Source organism: Phocoena phocoena, chromosome 3 (genome assembly GCF_963924675.1).
Source record: "Phocoena phocoena chromosome 3, mPhoPho1.1, whole genome shotgun sequence".
Taxonomy (NCBI): domain Eukaryota; kingdom Metazoa; phylum Chordata; class Mammalia; order Artiodactyla; family Phocoenidae; genus Phocoena; species Phocoena phocoena.
The window spans coordinates 155405219-155419167 of NC_089221.1; the positions used below are offsets into that span (position 1 = coordinate 155405219).

The 13949-nt window shown below is 37.0% G+C and overlaps 1 protein-coding gene across 6 annotated transcripts in view; it reads left to right on the top strand.

Annotated features, from left to right (window-relative positions):
* The first annotated feature begins 281 nt into the window (after positions 1 to 281).
* Positions 282 to 13949, top strand: part of MAPK9 (mitogen-activated protein kinase 9) — a 36565-nt gene continuing 22897 nt past the window's right edge. For all 6 annotated transcript variants that reach the window (XM_065874177.1, XM_065874181.1, XM_065874179.1 and 3 more), the window contains exons 1-2: positions 282 to 403; positions 12659 to 12788. In XM_065874177.1, the coding sequence (XP_065730249.1) occupies positions 282 to 403; positions 12659 to 12788 (252 nt within the window). The remainder of the gene's footprint in view (positions 404 to 12658; positions 12789 to 13949) is intronic.

The following is a 13949-nucleotide window of genomic DNA, read 5'->3' on the forward strand; positions in this document are numbered from 1 at the left end:
CTTAAGATGTGGTCATGCAGGGTCTCAGAATTCCTTCCTTTCATGATAATCTTGTACCATTAAAATGTCTTTGCATTTTTTGCATGTTGCTTAAGTTCAGAACTTGGTCTAACTCAGTTTACCAACTTACAGCCACATTGTCTTATATACCAATGAATTTGAAACACTATTAAGTGAGCTATGCATGTATAATTTCAGTAAGAATCCATGTTCATTCTGTTTCTCTTTCAAGGAATCTGACGACTGTACCAGCTCTTTGGAATATTATATGACACTACATCATGAGTGACAGTAAATGTGATAGTCAGTTTTACAGTGTACAAGTGGCAGACTCAACTTTCACTGTCCTAAAACGTTACCAGCAGTTGAAACCAATTGGCTCTGGAGCCCAAGGAATTGTCTGGTAAGTATGGTCTGTTTCAGTAGTGTAGATTGAGTTTTTGTTTTAATAAAAACTTAATAGATCTAAGTCGTCAGAATTTAGAAACACTGATGATAAAAATACCCTTTTCTTTGCTATAGGTTTATAAGCTAAATTGAATCAACCTCTTGCTTTAGTTACATATAGTCAGATTGTAGGATACAAGCTCAAATTCTTAGAATGCTGCATAAATTTAAATAGGTAGCAATTTTTCTTTTTTCTTTGTTTCTTTTCTCTTTTTTTTCTTTTCCATTCCCCCTGTCATTATGATATTAGAGTAATAGGTATGACAGTGAGTTGTAACAGAAATTTGGAGTTTTATTCATTTCTTCATCCTGGCCACCTTTCCCCCCTCCCCCTTTTATTCCCAATCACTCCTATTCATTTCTAGGCGCCGTCATTGCAGTGCCTTGCCCTTCATTGGCAGGATGAGGCCAGTCAGTGTCATTATCACCCCATGGATTAACCAGGAAGGGATGCCGTATGAGGGGTTGGGCTGGCCGTCTCTTCCTTGGTGTCTCACTTCAACTATGTGTCCAGCCCAGAACGTCAGAACCGTTGGTCTGACCCTGAACCTTAGTCTCTTGCTTGGTAAGACAGTCAGCTGCCGCGACATCACTGGCCAGCTAAAGGTAAAGTTTTTCACATGTTTTCTAGACTACAGTTATCAGCACTTCCCAAGCTTTTTATCCCTTAGTTTTTTGGCAAAATCTTTTCTTCGTTTTTTGGTTAGTAAAAACAAGATTGTCTTTGCATCTAAAAGGAACTGTGGTAAAGCTAAACACCCAATGATTAGAGCTTGTAGGTAAAGGGGATTCAAGTAAAAGAGAACTCTTGGATGGTCTGGTAGGAGAGTTTATATTTTTATTAGAGATGTTGAGTTTAGAGAATCTGCATCAGTGGTTAGTAATTGATCCTCTGTTGTAGAGATATGAGATCAGGGAAGTTAGTTGTTTTCTTTGGCTTAGGTAGTTAGAGGCCCTGGAAGCTGAGAGGAGATGGTAGTTCAGAGACTCCCAGAAAAACTAATGAGGGGGAAGGGGCTGTTTGGAAGGAATGCCTGGCTTGCATCTAAAATAGTGGTGATCTTAACTTCCAATTGATAACATGCTATATTGGTACTTAAATCCAGTGTGCCAGGAAAGTTTTAAAGTGAATGGATGGTTCATATTAGGATGCTTTGATGTTAATAAAAAGTTCTAGACAGTAAAATATTCTTTTGATTTATAACCCATCTCTTATTTGAAACTGAATGGTAATTTGACATAGGGAATTAAGCAAGACTGATATCAAGGACATTTAATGTAATAACCACATTAAGAGCTTGACTGGAAATTCATAATTAATTGTATAATGGAGAGCTTTACAAGGGTTTTGCAGTTAAAATTAATGACTTCATTACAGCATGGTGTAAATGACAATAAAATTACATGCTACTTTAGAAAATACTGTTTTTCAGAGATTAGTTTTGATTTCCAGTTTTCATATACTACTTCTCATCTTTGTTTTTTAAAGAAATGTTTAATAATGAATTTACTCATTATGGGTGTATATTTTTCATTAAAAAAAATTCTAGTTTTGAAATGAAAGTTCCCAAATAAACAGTTATAAGCTAAACCTCCTCTGGTAAAAGCAGTGGTAGAATTATAAGATGGAAAGTTCTGAATTTTTAAAGAATTTTAAAGACTAAGAGTCCAGAAATAAACCCATACATCTGTGGCCAGTTGATTTTCAAAAGGCGTGCCAAGATTATTCAGTGGGGAAAGAACAGTCTCTTCAACAAATGGTGCTGGGACAACTGGATACCCACATACAAAAGAATGAAGTTGGACTCCTACCTCACATCATGTAAAAGGTTAACTCAAAATTGATCGATGACCTAAATGTAAGAGTTAAAACCATAAAACTCTTAGAAGAAAACAAAGGGGGAAGCGTCATGACTTTGAATTCTTAGAAATTACACCAAAAGCATGAGCAACAAAAGAAGAAATTGGACTTTATCAAAATTAAAAATTTTTGTGTATCAAAGAACACTGTCAAGAGAGTGAAAAAACAACCCACAAATGGGAAAATATTTGCAAATCGTGTATCTGGTAAGAGTCTAATATTCAGAATATAAAGAACTCCTACAACTCAACAGCAAACAAACAACCCAATTTATTTATTTTTAGGTAAAAGCATCTTTTTTTTTTTAATTGGAGTATAGTTGCTTTACAATGTTGTGTTAGTTTCTGCTGTGTAACAAAGTGAATCAGCTATACGTATACATATATCCCCTCCTTTTTGGATTTCCTTCTCATTTAGGTCACCACAGAGCACTGAGTAGAGTTCCCTGTGCTATACAGTAGGTTCTCATCAAACAACCCAATTAAAAAAAAAAAAAAACAGGCAAAGGACTTGAATAGACATTTCCCCAAAGAAGATTTATGGCCAATAAACACATGAAAAGATGCTCATTGTTAGCCATTTGGGAAATGCAAATCAAAACCACAGTGAGGTACTACTTCATACCCACTAGGTGGTCATAATCAACAAAATGGAAAATAACAAAGGTTGGCAGGGATGTGAAGAAATTACAACCCTCATACATTGCCAGCGAGAATGTAAAATGGTGCAGCCACTTGTGGAAAACAGTTTGACGGTTCCTCAACGAGTTAAACATAGAATTATTACATGACCCAGTAAATATCCCTAGATATATTCCCAAAAGAATTAAAAACAGATGTTCAAAAAAGACTTGTATACAAATGTTCATAGCAGCACTATTCTCAATAGCCAAAAGGTGGAAACAGCCCAAATGTCTATCAATAAATGAATGGATACACAAGCTGTGTTATATACATACATGGAATATTATTCATAAAAAAAATGAAACACTGATATATGCTACAACATAGATGATCCTCAGAAACATGCTAAGTGAAAGAAGCCAAACATAAAAGGTAGTATTATTATATGAGTCCATTTATGTGAAATATCCAAAGTAGGTAAATCCATAGAGAAAGATGCAGATTGGTGGTAACAAGGGCAAGGGGGAGAGAGGAATGGGGAGCAACTTCATAATGGGTATGGAGTTTCCTTTTGGGGTGATGAAAATCTTTTGGGGTTACTTAAAGGTGGTGATTGCACAACACTGTGAATGTGCTAAATGCTACTGAATTGTTCACTTTAAAATGGTTCATTTTATGTTTATGTGAATCCCCCCTTAATAAAAATTTTTTTGAAAAAAAATGTAAACTGAAAGGTGCCTTAACTTAAGGATATTTGTCATTTTTAATGGATATTTAACCCCTGATACTATAGTATTATATGAAATATTTTCACGTTATATTATGCATTAAAATATGTTGTCATTTTCCTGTAACTTACGTTATATATTGATATAGTCTTAACTGTACTTTCACTTAACTCTTAGTATTTTCATTTAAATAATTTTATGACAATTTTATTAACATTTGTATGAGCAACTTTCTCTTCACATACATGTAGAGGCTAAAATTTTAACACCATCCTAAATTTCACGTCTTGCAAATCCCCATTTCCATAGCCTGAATTTTGATTTTAAGGAAGGATCAAAAACTGGGTTTCACCCTTTTCTGCTCAAGAAAGAAGTCTTTGAACTGATTAAAATAGCTCTTAATGAGCCTTTTGCACAGCTAAGAGTTTATTTTGTGATCTTTGATGTAATTATTCACTTAACTTTGTAACCCAAGCCAGTTATTCATTACCAGATCAAAACATTTTAGTTGGGTTAACTTTACTGATGCATGGAAAAGAGGTTAGTTAACTTGATTCAGATTATTGATACTTTCTTTTAGAAATGTTTGTGCAATTATGAAAATTATTCTTAGACTTCTGGGATGTTTTCTTTTGGCTTTTAGAGGAGGTGCCGTCACGAGAGCTGGGCCTAGATGGTTGGAGACCTGGTTTCCATTATTACTTTACTGTTACTTTCTACCAGAGCCTGTGTTGGCTTCCTCTCAGCCGGGAAGGTGGGTGACTACTCCTCACCTTCCTTCTAGGCTTGAGACTTCGTGGTACCATTGAACTGCAGCAGTGGTGGTGCAGGCAATGGTAGTCCCAGACTGACAAGAGAGAAATGTTTCCTGTGATACTTCCCCCACATGTCTTCAGAGGATTTTTTCCTGGCTCTGTTTTGCACAGAGTCTTGGATATTGGCATTATGCTTTAAGGTCCTTAAAAGAAAGGTGTTCTTTTTATACACGGTTCAAGGAGAGGATCTTTTACCTTGTTCTGCTGTGTAGATAGAGCAAGAAACTTTGAATGGTGCCAGTTAGACTCCTTTCTTCCTCATCAGTGATGGAAGGGCTTGAGTATACCCACCATCAAGCCCTAACTTTTAGATAACTTATTATCTCCAATGGTCCCTTCTCTGCAAATATGACAGGTTCTTTCCCACGCCCATCACTTTTGTCCCCACTGCATTTCCTGGTTGGAGTCTCCTCTGAAACCCTGCTCTTCTGTCCCTGTCCTGACACTATCCCTGATCTTTTGAGACTTATCTGTGGAACTTCAGATAATCTCACCTCATGCTTGGAATAGAGCCTTCTCTCTGATCGAACCAAGGAGTGTGTGATTGGTTTAATTGATGCACACGTGCGTACGTGTGCACACACACACACTCCAGAACTGTAAGATGATAAATTTGTGTCTTAAATCAGTAAATCTGTGCTAATTTGTTATAGCAACAATAGGAAACTAATATACATTTGTTTTTACATTTTTGAGAAGTAAAATATCATAGTAGCAATAATGCGTGGTTTACAAAACTTGTTAATCATCTATTTAAACTAGAGCTTGATAAAGATATAGGGACAGGTGTGCAGGTAAACCAAAGTGCAGGTATTGATACAGGATTAAAAGGAGGAGCTGGGGTCCAAATAAAATATTCTGACTCCTAATTTTGAATTGTTTTTACAGTTGTCTGATTTATTTGTTTCTATGTTTTTGTTGTTCATTAAAACTGTTAGTAAAATAATTAGGAAGTAAGTTTTAAAATGTTTATCATTTGAAGTATTTATAAAATTAAGTTATTAGTAGAATTAAGTATTTCAAGGTTTTAAAGCTCTATGGGGAAAATGTGTGTACATTTCTTTCATATATATATATTCACTTTTTCTCTCTCCTTCTAAAATGTCAAGCTGTTTAACCAAAGTAGTAAGGACTATTTGTTTTATGAAACAGTTCTACGAAGTGCTTAACTTTTTTTTCTGCTTTTATTAAAAAAATTTTTAATTGAAATATAGTTGATTTACAATGTTGTTAATTTTTGCTGTACAGCAAAATGGTTCAGTTACATGTATATATGCATTCTTTTTTTAAAATATTCTTTTCCATTATGGTTTATCGTAGAATATTGAATATAGTTCCCTGTGCTATACAGTAGGACCTTGTCATTTATCCATTCTAACATATAATAGTTTGCATCTGCTAACCCCAAATTCCCAATCCATCCCTCTCCCACCTCTCTCCCCCTTGGCAACCGCAAGTCTGTTCTCTATGTCTGTGAGTCTGTTTCTGTTTCATAAAGGTTCATTTGTGTCATATTTTAGATTCCACATATAAGTGATATCATATGGTATTTGTCTTTCTCTTTTTGACTTACTTCACTTAGTATGATAATCTCGTTCCATCCATGTTGCTGCAGATGACATTATTTCATTCTTTTTTATGGCTGAGTAGTATTCCATTGTATATATGTCCCACATCTTCTTTTCCTTTCATCTGTAGATGGACATTTACTTTGTTTCCATGTATTGGCTATTGTGAATAGTGCTGCTATAAATATAGGGGTGCATGTATCTTTTTGAATTATAGTTTTGTCTTTATATATACCCAGGAGTGGGATTGCTGGATCATATGGTAGCTCTATTTTTAGTTTTTTGAGGAACCTCCATACTGCTCTCCATAGTGGCTGCACCAGCTTACATTCCCACCAACAGTGGGAGGGTTCCCTTTCTCCACACCCTCTCCAGCATTTGTTATTGGTAGACTTTTTATATATATATAAATTTATTTATTTATTTATGGCTGCGTTGGGTCTTCATTGCTGCGTGCGGGCTTTCTCTAGTTGCAGCGAGCAGGGGCTGCTCTTCATTGTGGTGTGTGGGCTTCTCATTGTGGTGGCTTCTGTTGTTGTGGAACATGGGCTGTAGGCGGGTGGGCTCAGTAGTTGGGGTTTGCGGGCTCTAGAGCGCAGGCTTAGTAGTTGTGGCGCATGGGCTTAGTTGCTCCGCGGCATGTGGGATCTTCCCAGACCAGGGCTCGAACTCGTGTCCCCTGCATTGGCAGGCAGATTCCTAACCACTGTGCCACCAGGGAAGTCCCTTGTAGACTTTTTAATGGTGGCCATTCTGACTGGTATGAGGTGGTACCTCATTGTAGGTTTGATTTGCATTTCTCTAATAATCAACAATGTTGAGCATCTTTTATGAAGTGTTTAAAATAAAGTGTAATATTAGATCTGACAATGCTTAGAAGTGACAGTTACAACCTTAACATGAAATGGTTGGTATAGCTCTTATTCCTTTTTGCTTCCTCTAGTTCTGTACAAGGATGAATGTTGGCCTGTTCTTATACTGTTTTGTTTTCTGTTAGTATATATAAATAAACATAATGTCCACAACAAAATTTTTGTGATAAAGAAGATATATGCTATAAGGCATAGGAAGGCTATGATTCAGGAGAACTGAGTTCTAAGTCCAGCTCAGATCCTCATAGCAGTAGTTCTTAGTGACCTTGGGCAAATCATTGTGTCTTTATAGTTACACCTCTAAAATGTATAGTTTGGAACTTCTAATTTAAGGTCAGACACCTAAACAAAGAGACAGGAGAGCAGTAATCAGTGGATATGAGAGCATTTAACAAGTTTCTGCAGAGGAAGTGAGAATAAGTAGGTAAGACATTTGCCACAAAGAAGAGAACCTATCTATAGTAGAACTCCAAAGAGGTGGTGAGTATACAGATGCCAGATACAAAAAACGAAGATGAAACGGGTGGCTAGAAGTAGGGATGTTAATTAAAAGTGTGTCTATGAAACAGTTTTGCTAGTTGGCTCCTAACATTCCCACCCCTACCCCCATGCTCAGCATTTGCCCCTAGAGAGCAAGTAAATGAAGAATTATTAGGCCAGTATCTGGGGAAGGAGAAGCCTAGTAAGAGGAGCCCAGGATTTGGGGTGTTCTTTCCCTTGAGGGCATTTGAAAATTCTGGAGTGGGCAGCTGGGAGACTTAGAGTCCTTTGGACTGCTTTGTGGGGCTATAGGAGACAGGGATTGGAGTCCAGGGCCCTCTAAAGGGGCTTAGTGAACTTCCTTTGCTTTAACTGGGTCCAATAAAGGGCTGCATCCTAGAAGTAAGGATGAACCAAAAAGAAACCAGCCCTTGCAGGAACTGCCACTTAACTTCACATCATCTCATTTGCTGAACCCAAAGTGAGGTGAGCCCAAATTGCTAGTACCCCCAGGTACCCAGCAGAAATAAATGTAAATTCTACCTGGAGGAAGATAGATCATACTGGATATCAAATTATTTCTAGATAGCAAACAGTTTTGCAAGTTCAAGGTGCAAGACGTAATCAGAAATAACTAGTCACACAAGGAGATTGGACAACATTCACAAAATCCAGCACAAACAACAGAGAAAAGAAACAGATCCACAGGGGTTATTGGCATTATTGGATCCAGACTTCCAAAGAGTTATGATGTTATGTTCCGGATGATAAAAGACAGTATGAAAAAGTTTTGGTGGAAAATGAAAACTTAAAACAACTAAATAGAAATTATAGAACTATAAGACATAGTAATTGAATTATGAAGTTAATGGGTGGGTTTAAAAGCATATTAGATATAACTGAAGAGAGAATTGTGATCTGAAAAATAGGTGAGGAAAAAAGTATCCAGAATGAAGCCTGGGGAGACAAAAGGGTAGAAAAATATGGAAGAGAGGATGTATTTGTTTTCTATTGCCACGTAACAAATTACCATAAACTTAGTGGTTTAAAGCAGAACAACAACCATTTATAATTTCATAGTTCTGTAGGCCAGAAATCTGGGTGGGCTTCCCTGGGTTCTCTGCTTGGCATTTCACAAGGCTGAAATCAAGGTGTCACTGGACTGGGCTCTTATCTGGAGGCTCTGGGGAAGAATTTGCTTTCAAGTGCATTCAGGTTCTTGGCAGAACCCAGTTCCTTGCAGCTGTAGGTCAGAGGTCTCCATTCCATTCCCTTGCTCTCTATCAGCCAGGGGCCACTCTGCTCCTAGAGGCTCCCACATTCCTTCTCACGTGACCCCCCTTCCATCTTAAAGGCAACAACATGTCTAGTCCTTCTCAGGATTCAGATCTTTCTGACTTTCCCCTCTTCCCACCAGCCAAACAAACTCTGCTTCTAAAGGGTTCTCGTGATTGGATTAGTGCCCCCCCACCCCTTCCGTTGTGATCTCCCTTTTGTTAAACTTGGCCCTCTTGCAGGACACAGGGTCAATATACTACAAAAAAATCAAATGCCTAGAAATTGATAGAACAAACCACTTCAGAAAAGAGTTTGGCATTATCTACTAAAATAAACTATATGTAATACCACTTTTAGCTATCTACTCGTCAGAAATGCATGCCCAGAACCATGTACAAGAATGTTTATGACCATGGTTTTTGCTTGCAAACTGAAAACAACCAATGTATCTATCAACATTATGTCATATAATCATAACAAAGGAATATTATAGCGATGACACAGAATGAGTTATAGCTTCACACAACAACGCAACGGATGTACCTCACAAATATAATGTTGAGTGAAAGGAGTCAGGCATAGACAGTTTCAAAAACCAGGCAAAAATAAATGATGCAGGGGCTTGAAGATACATGTTTAGCTGGTAAAAGCAAGGAAGTGATTATCATAAAAGTCAGAAGTAGGGGACTTCCCTGGTAGTCCAGTGGCTAAGACTCCATGCTCCCAATGGAGGGGGCCCAGGTTCGATCCCTGGTCAGGGAACTAGATCCCACATGCCACAACTAAAAGATCCTGCATGCCGCAATGAAGATTGAAGATCCTGCGTGCAGCAGCTAAGACCCAGCACAGCCAAATAAATATATTTTTTTAATTATAGTATAAAAATAAAGTCAGCAGTAGTTATCGCCTTTGGGGGGCAGGAAGGATAGTGATTAGTGGGGGGGAGTGCTTTGGGGTTGTTGACAAAACATGGTTCTTTGTAATAAATCATTAAGACGAGGAACAAAAAAGGAAGCAAAAGAATGAATACCAGACAGGCATACGCCCTCTCACCAACAACACTCAACTCTGGAAATCATTGGAGCTCTGAGAGAAAATTGATTTCGAGCTTAGAAGACAAACTATCAAGGATAAAGGAAGAGTAACATAATTTATCTTCCATGCCCTTTTTTTCTGAGGAAATTCCTTGAGAGTGTACTCCAACAAGAAAGAATACAAGAACGTGTAACACCAGAAACAGTGGAAGCCAGAGAAAAGAAATCCCAGGGCGATAGGTACACATCAGGCCTTGAAACCCCAAGAAAAATGTCTTTCCGAAAAATGGAATAGATTCCAAACAATAGATAATGTGAGTAAGGAGGTAAGAAGTACTAGTGACAGCTCTAAAGAGGTATATTTGTCTTCTCTTAATAAGAAAAAAAAAGTTTATTAGAAACTTGTGGTAGAAAAGTTAGAAAAAATCATGATCTAAGAATAAAACAAATTTAAAGCAGCATGATGTTTGAGAACTTACGGAATGTTAGAAGAGAATCCATTTAACCTTAATGCTGGAAACAATCACATTCTCTTATGAGTGGCAAGGGTCATGTGATCTTTAGAAATGAAATGTAATCCTCGCTCTGAAATTAGTAATGTTTACATGTGTGCACATACATACCTACACTCTGTAAGTCGATTTTCAACTTTTAGACACATCCTAAGGAAGAAACACAGAAGATTTAATTATAGGGATTGAAAGATGTGTTATTAAACTTGACCATTTAAGACAGAAATTGGAGGAAAAGAGATTAGAGAGCTGGAGGAAAAAGGAGATGAAGTGTAATATTCTCATTTTACATAGTGGGGAGCAAGAGGTTCCTTTGAAGGTTGATGCAGCAAGTTTAGGCATGTTATTTAAAGTTACAAGGGTGACCAAGGGAAAAGTTAAAAATAACATGAGAGGTCTTCCCTAGTGGCGCAGTGGTTGAGAGTCCGCCTGCCGATGCAGGGGACATGGGTTCATGCCCTGGTCCAGAAAGATCCCACATGCCGTGGAGCGGCTGGGCCTGTGAGCCATGGCCGCTGAGCGTGCGTGTCCGGAGCCTGTGCTCCGCAACGGGAAAGGCCACAACAGTGATAGGCCCGCGTACCAACAACAACAAATAATAATAATAATAACATGAGAACAAAAAACTAGGAGTAGTTGGGGGTTTCAACGAAGTGACTAAATCCTCAGTGTTCATAATGGGGAGTAAATAGCTAATTTCTGAAGTTGATAAATGAGGAGATAGTGATAAAAGTATATTCTTTGGAGTTGAGATATTACTAAAAGAAGTAAAGCCAGGAATAACTGAAGGTAGCTCCTCCTGGAGTTGGAACTAGGAATGGGGAAGCATGAGTCCGCTCAGATATTCAGAATTGGTCCATTTGGCTCATTGGACAAAAACTTTTGAGACCAAAAAAGGTGTGTCTGTTTTTAAATTCTCAAGACCGAGAAATATATATATATAAGTACAAATCACATGTGCATGTATTAATTAATGATTTGTTTCACAAATAGATTTATTTTTGACATTTTATAATCCATATGAATATTACATTTGCATATGGGCATGTGATTTTAATTAATTAATTAATTTTCTTTATTATTTTTTGGCTGCGTCAGGCCCTAGTTGTGGCACTCAGGGTCTTCATTGAGGCGTGTGGGATCTTTCCTTGTGGCATGCGGGCTTCTCTCTACTTGTGGCCCATAGGCTCCAGAGCACGTGGACTCTGCAGTTTGCGGCATGTGAGCTCAGTAGTTGTGGCACACGGGCTTAGTTGCCCCACAGCATGTGGGATCTTAGTTCCCCAACCAGGGATTGAACCCAAGTACCCTGAATTGGAAGGTGGATTCTTTACCACTGGACCACCAGGGAAGTCCCTGGGCACGTGATTTTACATTTGTGTATACATGAACACATAATGTGAATTAAAGAAAAAGTAATTCCAAAGTAACATGAAGCTTCTAATAATTCTTAACCAAATGCTACAGCAGACAGCCTTCAATTTTAAAAAGTTAAAATTGAATTAAGTTTGGGTTTTTTGGCAAAAAAAATTAATAGAAGTGAATAAGTGTAAACAGTGTTATAAACTGAATAGAATAAATAAATAGAAGCAGTATTTTAAATGGTGCTTAGGTTCTCAGATGGTCTTTAGCAGCTTTTAACCCCTGATGACGAGCCAAAAGGTAACAGTGACAGCAATCATACTGTTAGTGCTAGCTTGAAACTAGTACAGAAGGTACTCAATTTTTCCTGTCTATTTTCTGGAGGAAAATCAATCATAAATTTCAGCTGGGAACTTGAGATTCTGGAAACACAGACCTAGAGGATTTTATTTCTTAACCATAGTAGTATGAGGAGGTATTTCTAGCAGAATTTTATGTATAGCAATTGCTTATGTTAGGGATTTTGTATCTTGGGGATTTACCATGAACTGAGATTTTGGTTTCTGTTTTCCTTTTAGATTCTTACATCTGGGAAAAACACAATCAATCAAAATCTAGATTTATTATATCCATCTCATGAGTTCAAACCATTTTCTCCACTGTGATACTCCAAAATATACTTATATTTCATTCTGTGATACCAGTGACTTTTTTTCAACTTATTGGCATATTTAAACTGAAGATTTTGTTTCCTGAGCAGTCTTACATGCTCTGTATTAAATTACTTGGTTCTGAACATAATAATCTCAACTAATATAATGAGACGTCCATGTGCAAAGGATTGCTGAATCCTATCCTAGCTTCAGCTGCCATGGTGGTGCCTCTGCAGAGGAGTCCGTTCGTCCTGCCCTCTTAGCCAACTCACCTTGCTCTTAATGTGCAGAAGTACCAGAGTGGAAGCAAGCAGATTTTTCCTTATTTGTTATTCATTTAAAAAGATAATACATTGAATGTACATTCTGCATTGCTGTATATTCCAAAATCATCCTAATGGGTTGCCTATATTTCTCAATTATAGTGCTGCTTTTGATACAGTTCTTGGGATAAATGTTGCAGTCAAGAAACTAAGCCGTCCTTTTCAGAATCAGACTCATGCAAAGAGAGCTTATCGTGAACTTGTCCTCTTAAAATGTGTCAATCATAAAAATGTAAGTTATGTCTATATTTCCTCTAATACTTTAATGTTGTCAATGCTGCCATAATCATCTGGGTCTTTGGAGATATAATGAGTTTAGACCTAGGGTAAACTAGTGATAAAAATACTATTTAAATGGTTATATTTTATAGACAGAATTTTCAGTCAACATTGGAGATACTGAAGTCAGCAAGAGGCATCATTGTCCATAGGAATTTAGGTCACTCAACACAGATGGGAATGTCAATTAACCTTGTAACCATTTGGTTTTCACTGTTTCCCTGTGTATAAAATGGCAACAGTATTGACCTAGCAAATTGAGAAATATCCAAATACTTTTTAGAAAAACGTTGTTCTATAAGTAGCTTTTACATATTCACATTTATTTAAATAAATGTTATTAGATGATGTTATATTCAAGATAGTTGTACTTGGCATCTCTACAGAAATCAAAGCATTGTAAATTTTAAGGAAAAACAGTATATCTCTAGAAAATGAGGTACTCAGGCCCATTTTATGTTCTACTACTGATGCCTGAGCATTATTTTGAACATGATTTTGATAACCTTGCCATGTTATAAAATTATAAAATGTTAAGTCTGGCAGGGGCTTTGGAGATCCCCTCCCATGTGACCTCTTTTTGTTACGGGATGGGGGGGATAAGTATTTAAAAGTACACTCAACTCTATATGGCTCCTTTTGTTGTAACATTTATGCTGGATTTTTCTGGTGTAGGGACATTAAACACAAAACTAAGATAGGTTCAATCTTTTGAGTCTGTGGTTTGAGTTTGTTTTTAAATTCTCCAATGCATGCTTTATTTTACAGGTTTAAAACAAAAAGTAAAAAAGTTTTTTTTTCAGGTTACAAAAAAATATGTTTATTATTATTTTTAATTCAAACAGTATAAACAAGAAAGAAAAATCCTTGAATCCCACCACCCACTATTATTAACATTTTGGTGAGCATTCTTATGCATATATATACACACATACATAAATAAGCTCAGTTATGTTATTACACATCCTGCTTTTTCCCTAGTGGAATGTTGCTAGATCTCATATACATTAATGAACATAGATATAAACCATTTTTTAAATGGCTACATAGTACAGATGCACAGTAATTCATTTAACCAATCACCAATTATCAGATATTTAGATTGTTTCCAGTT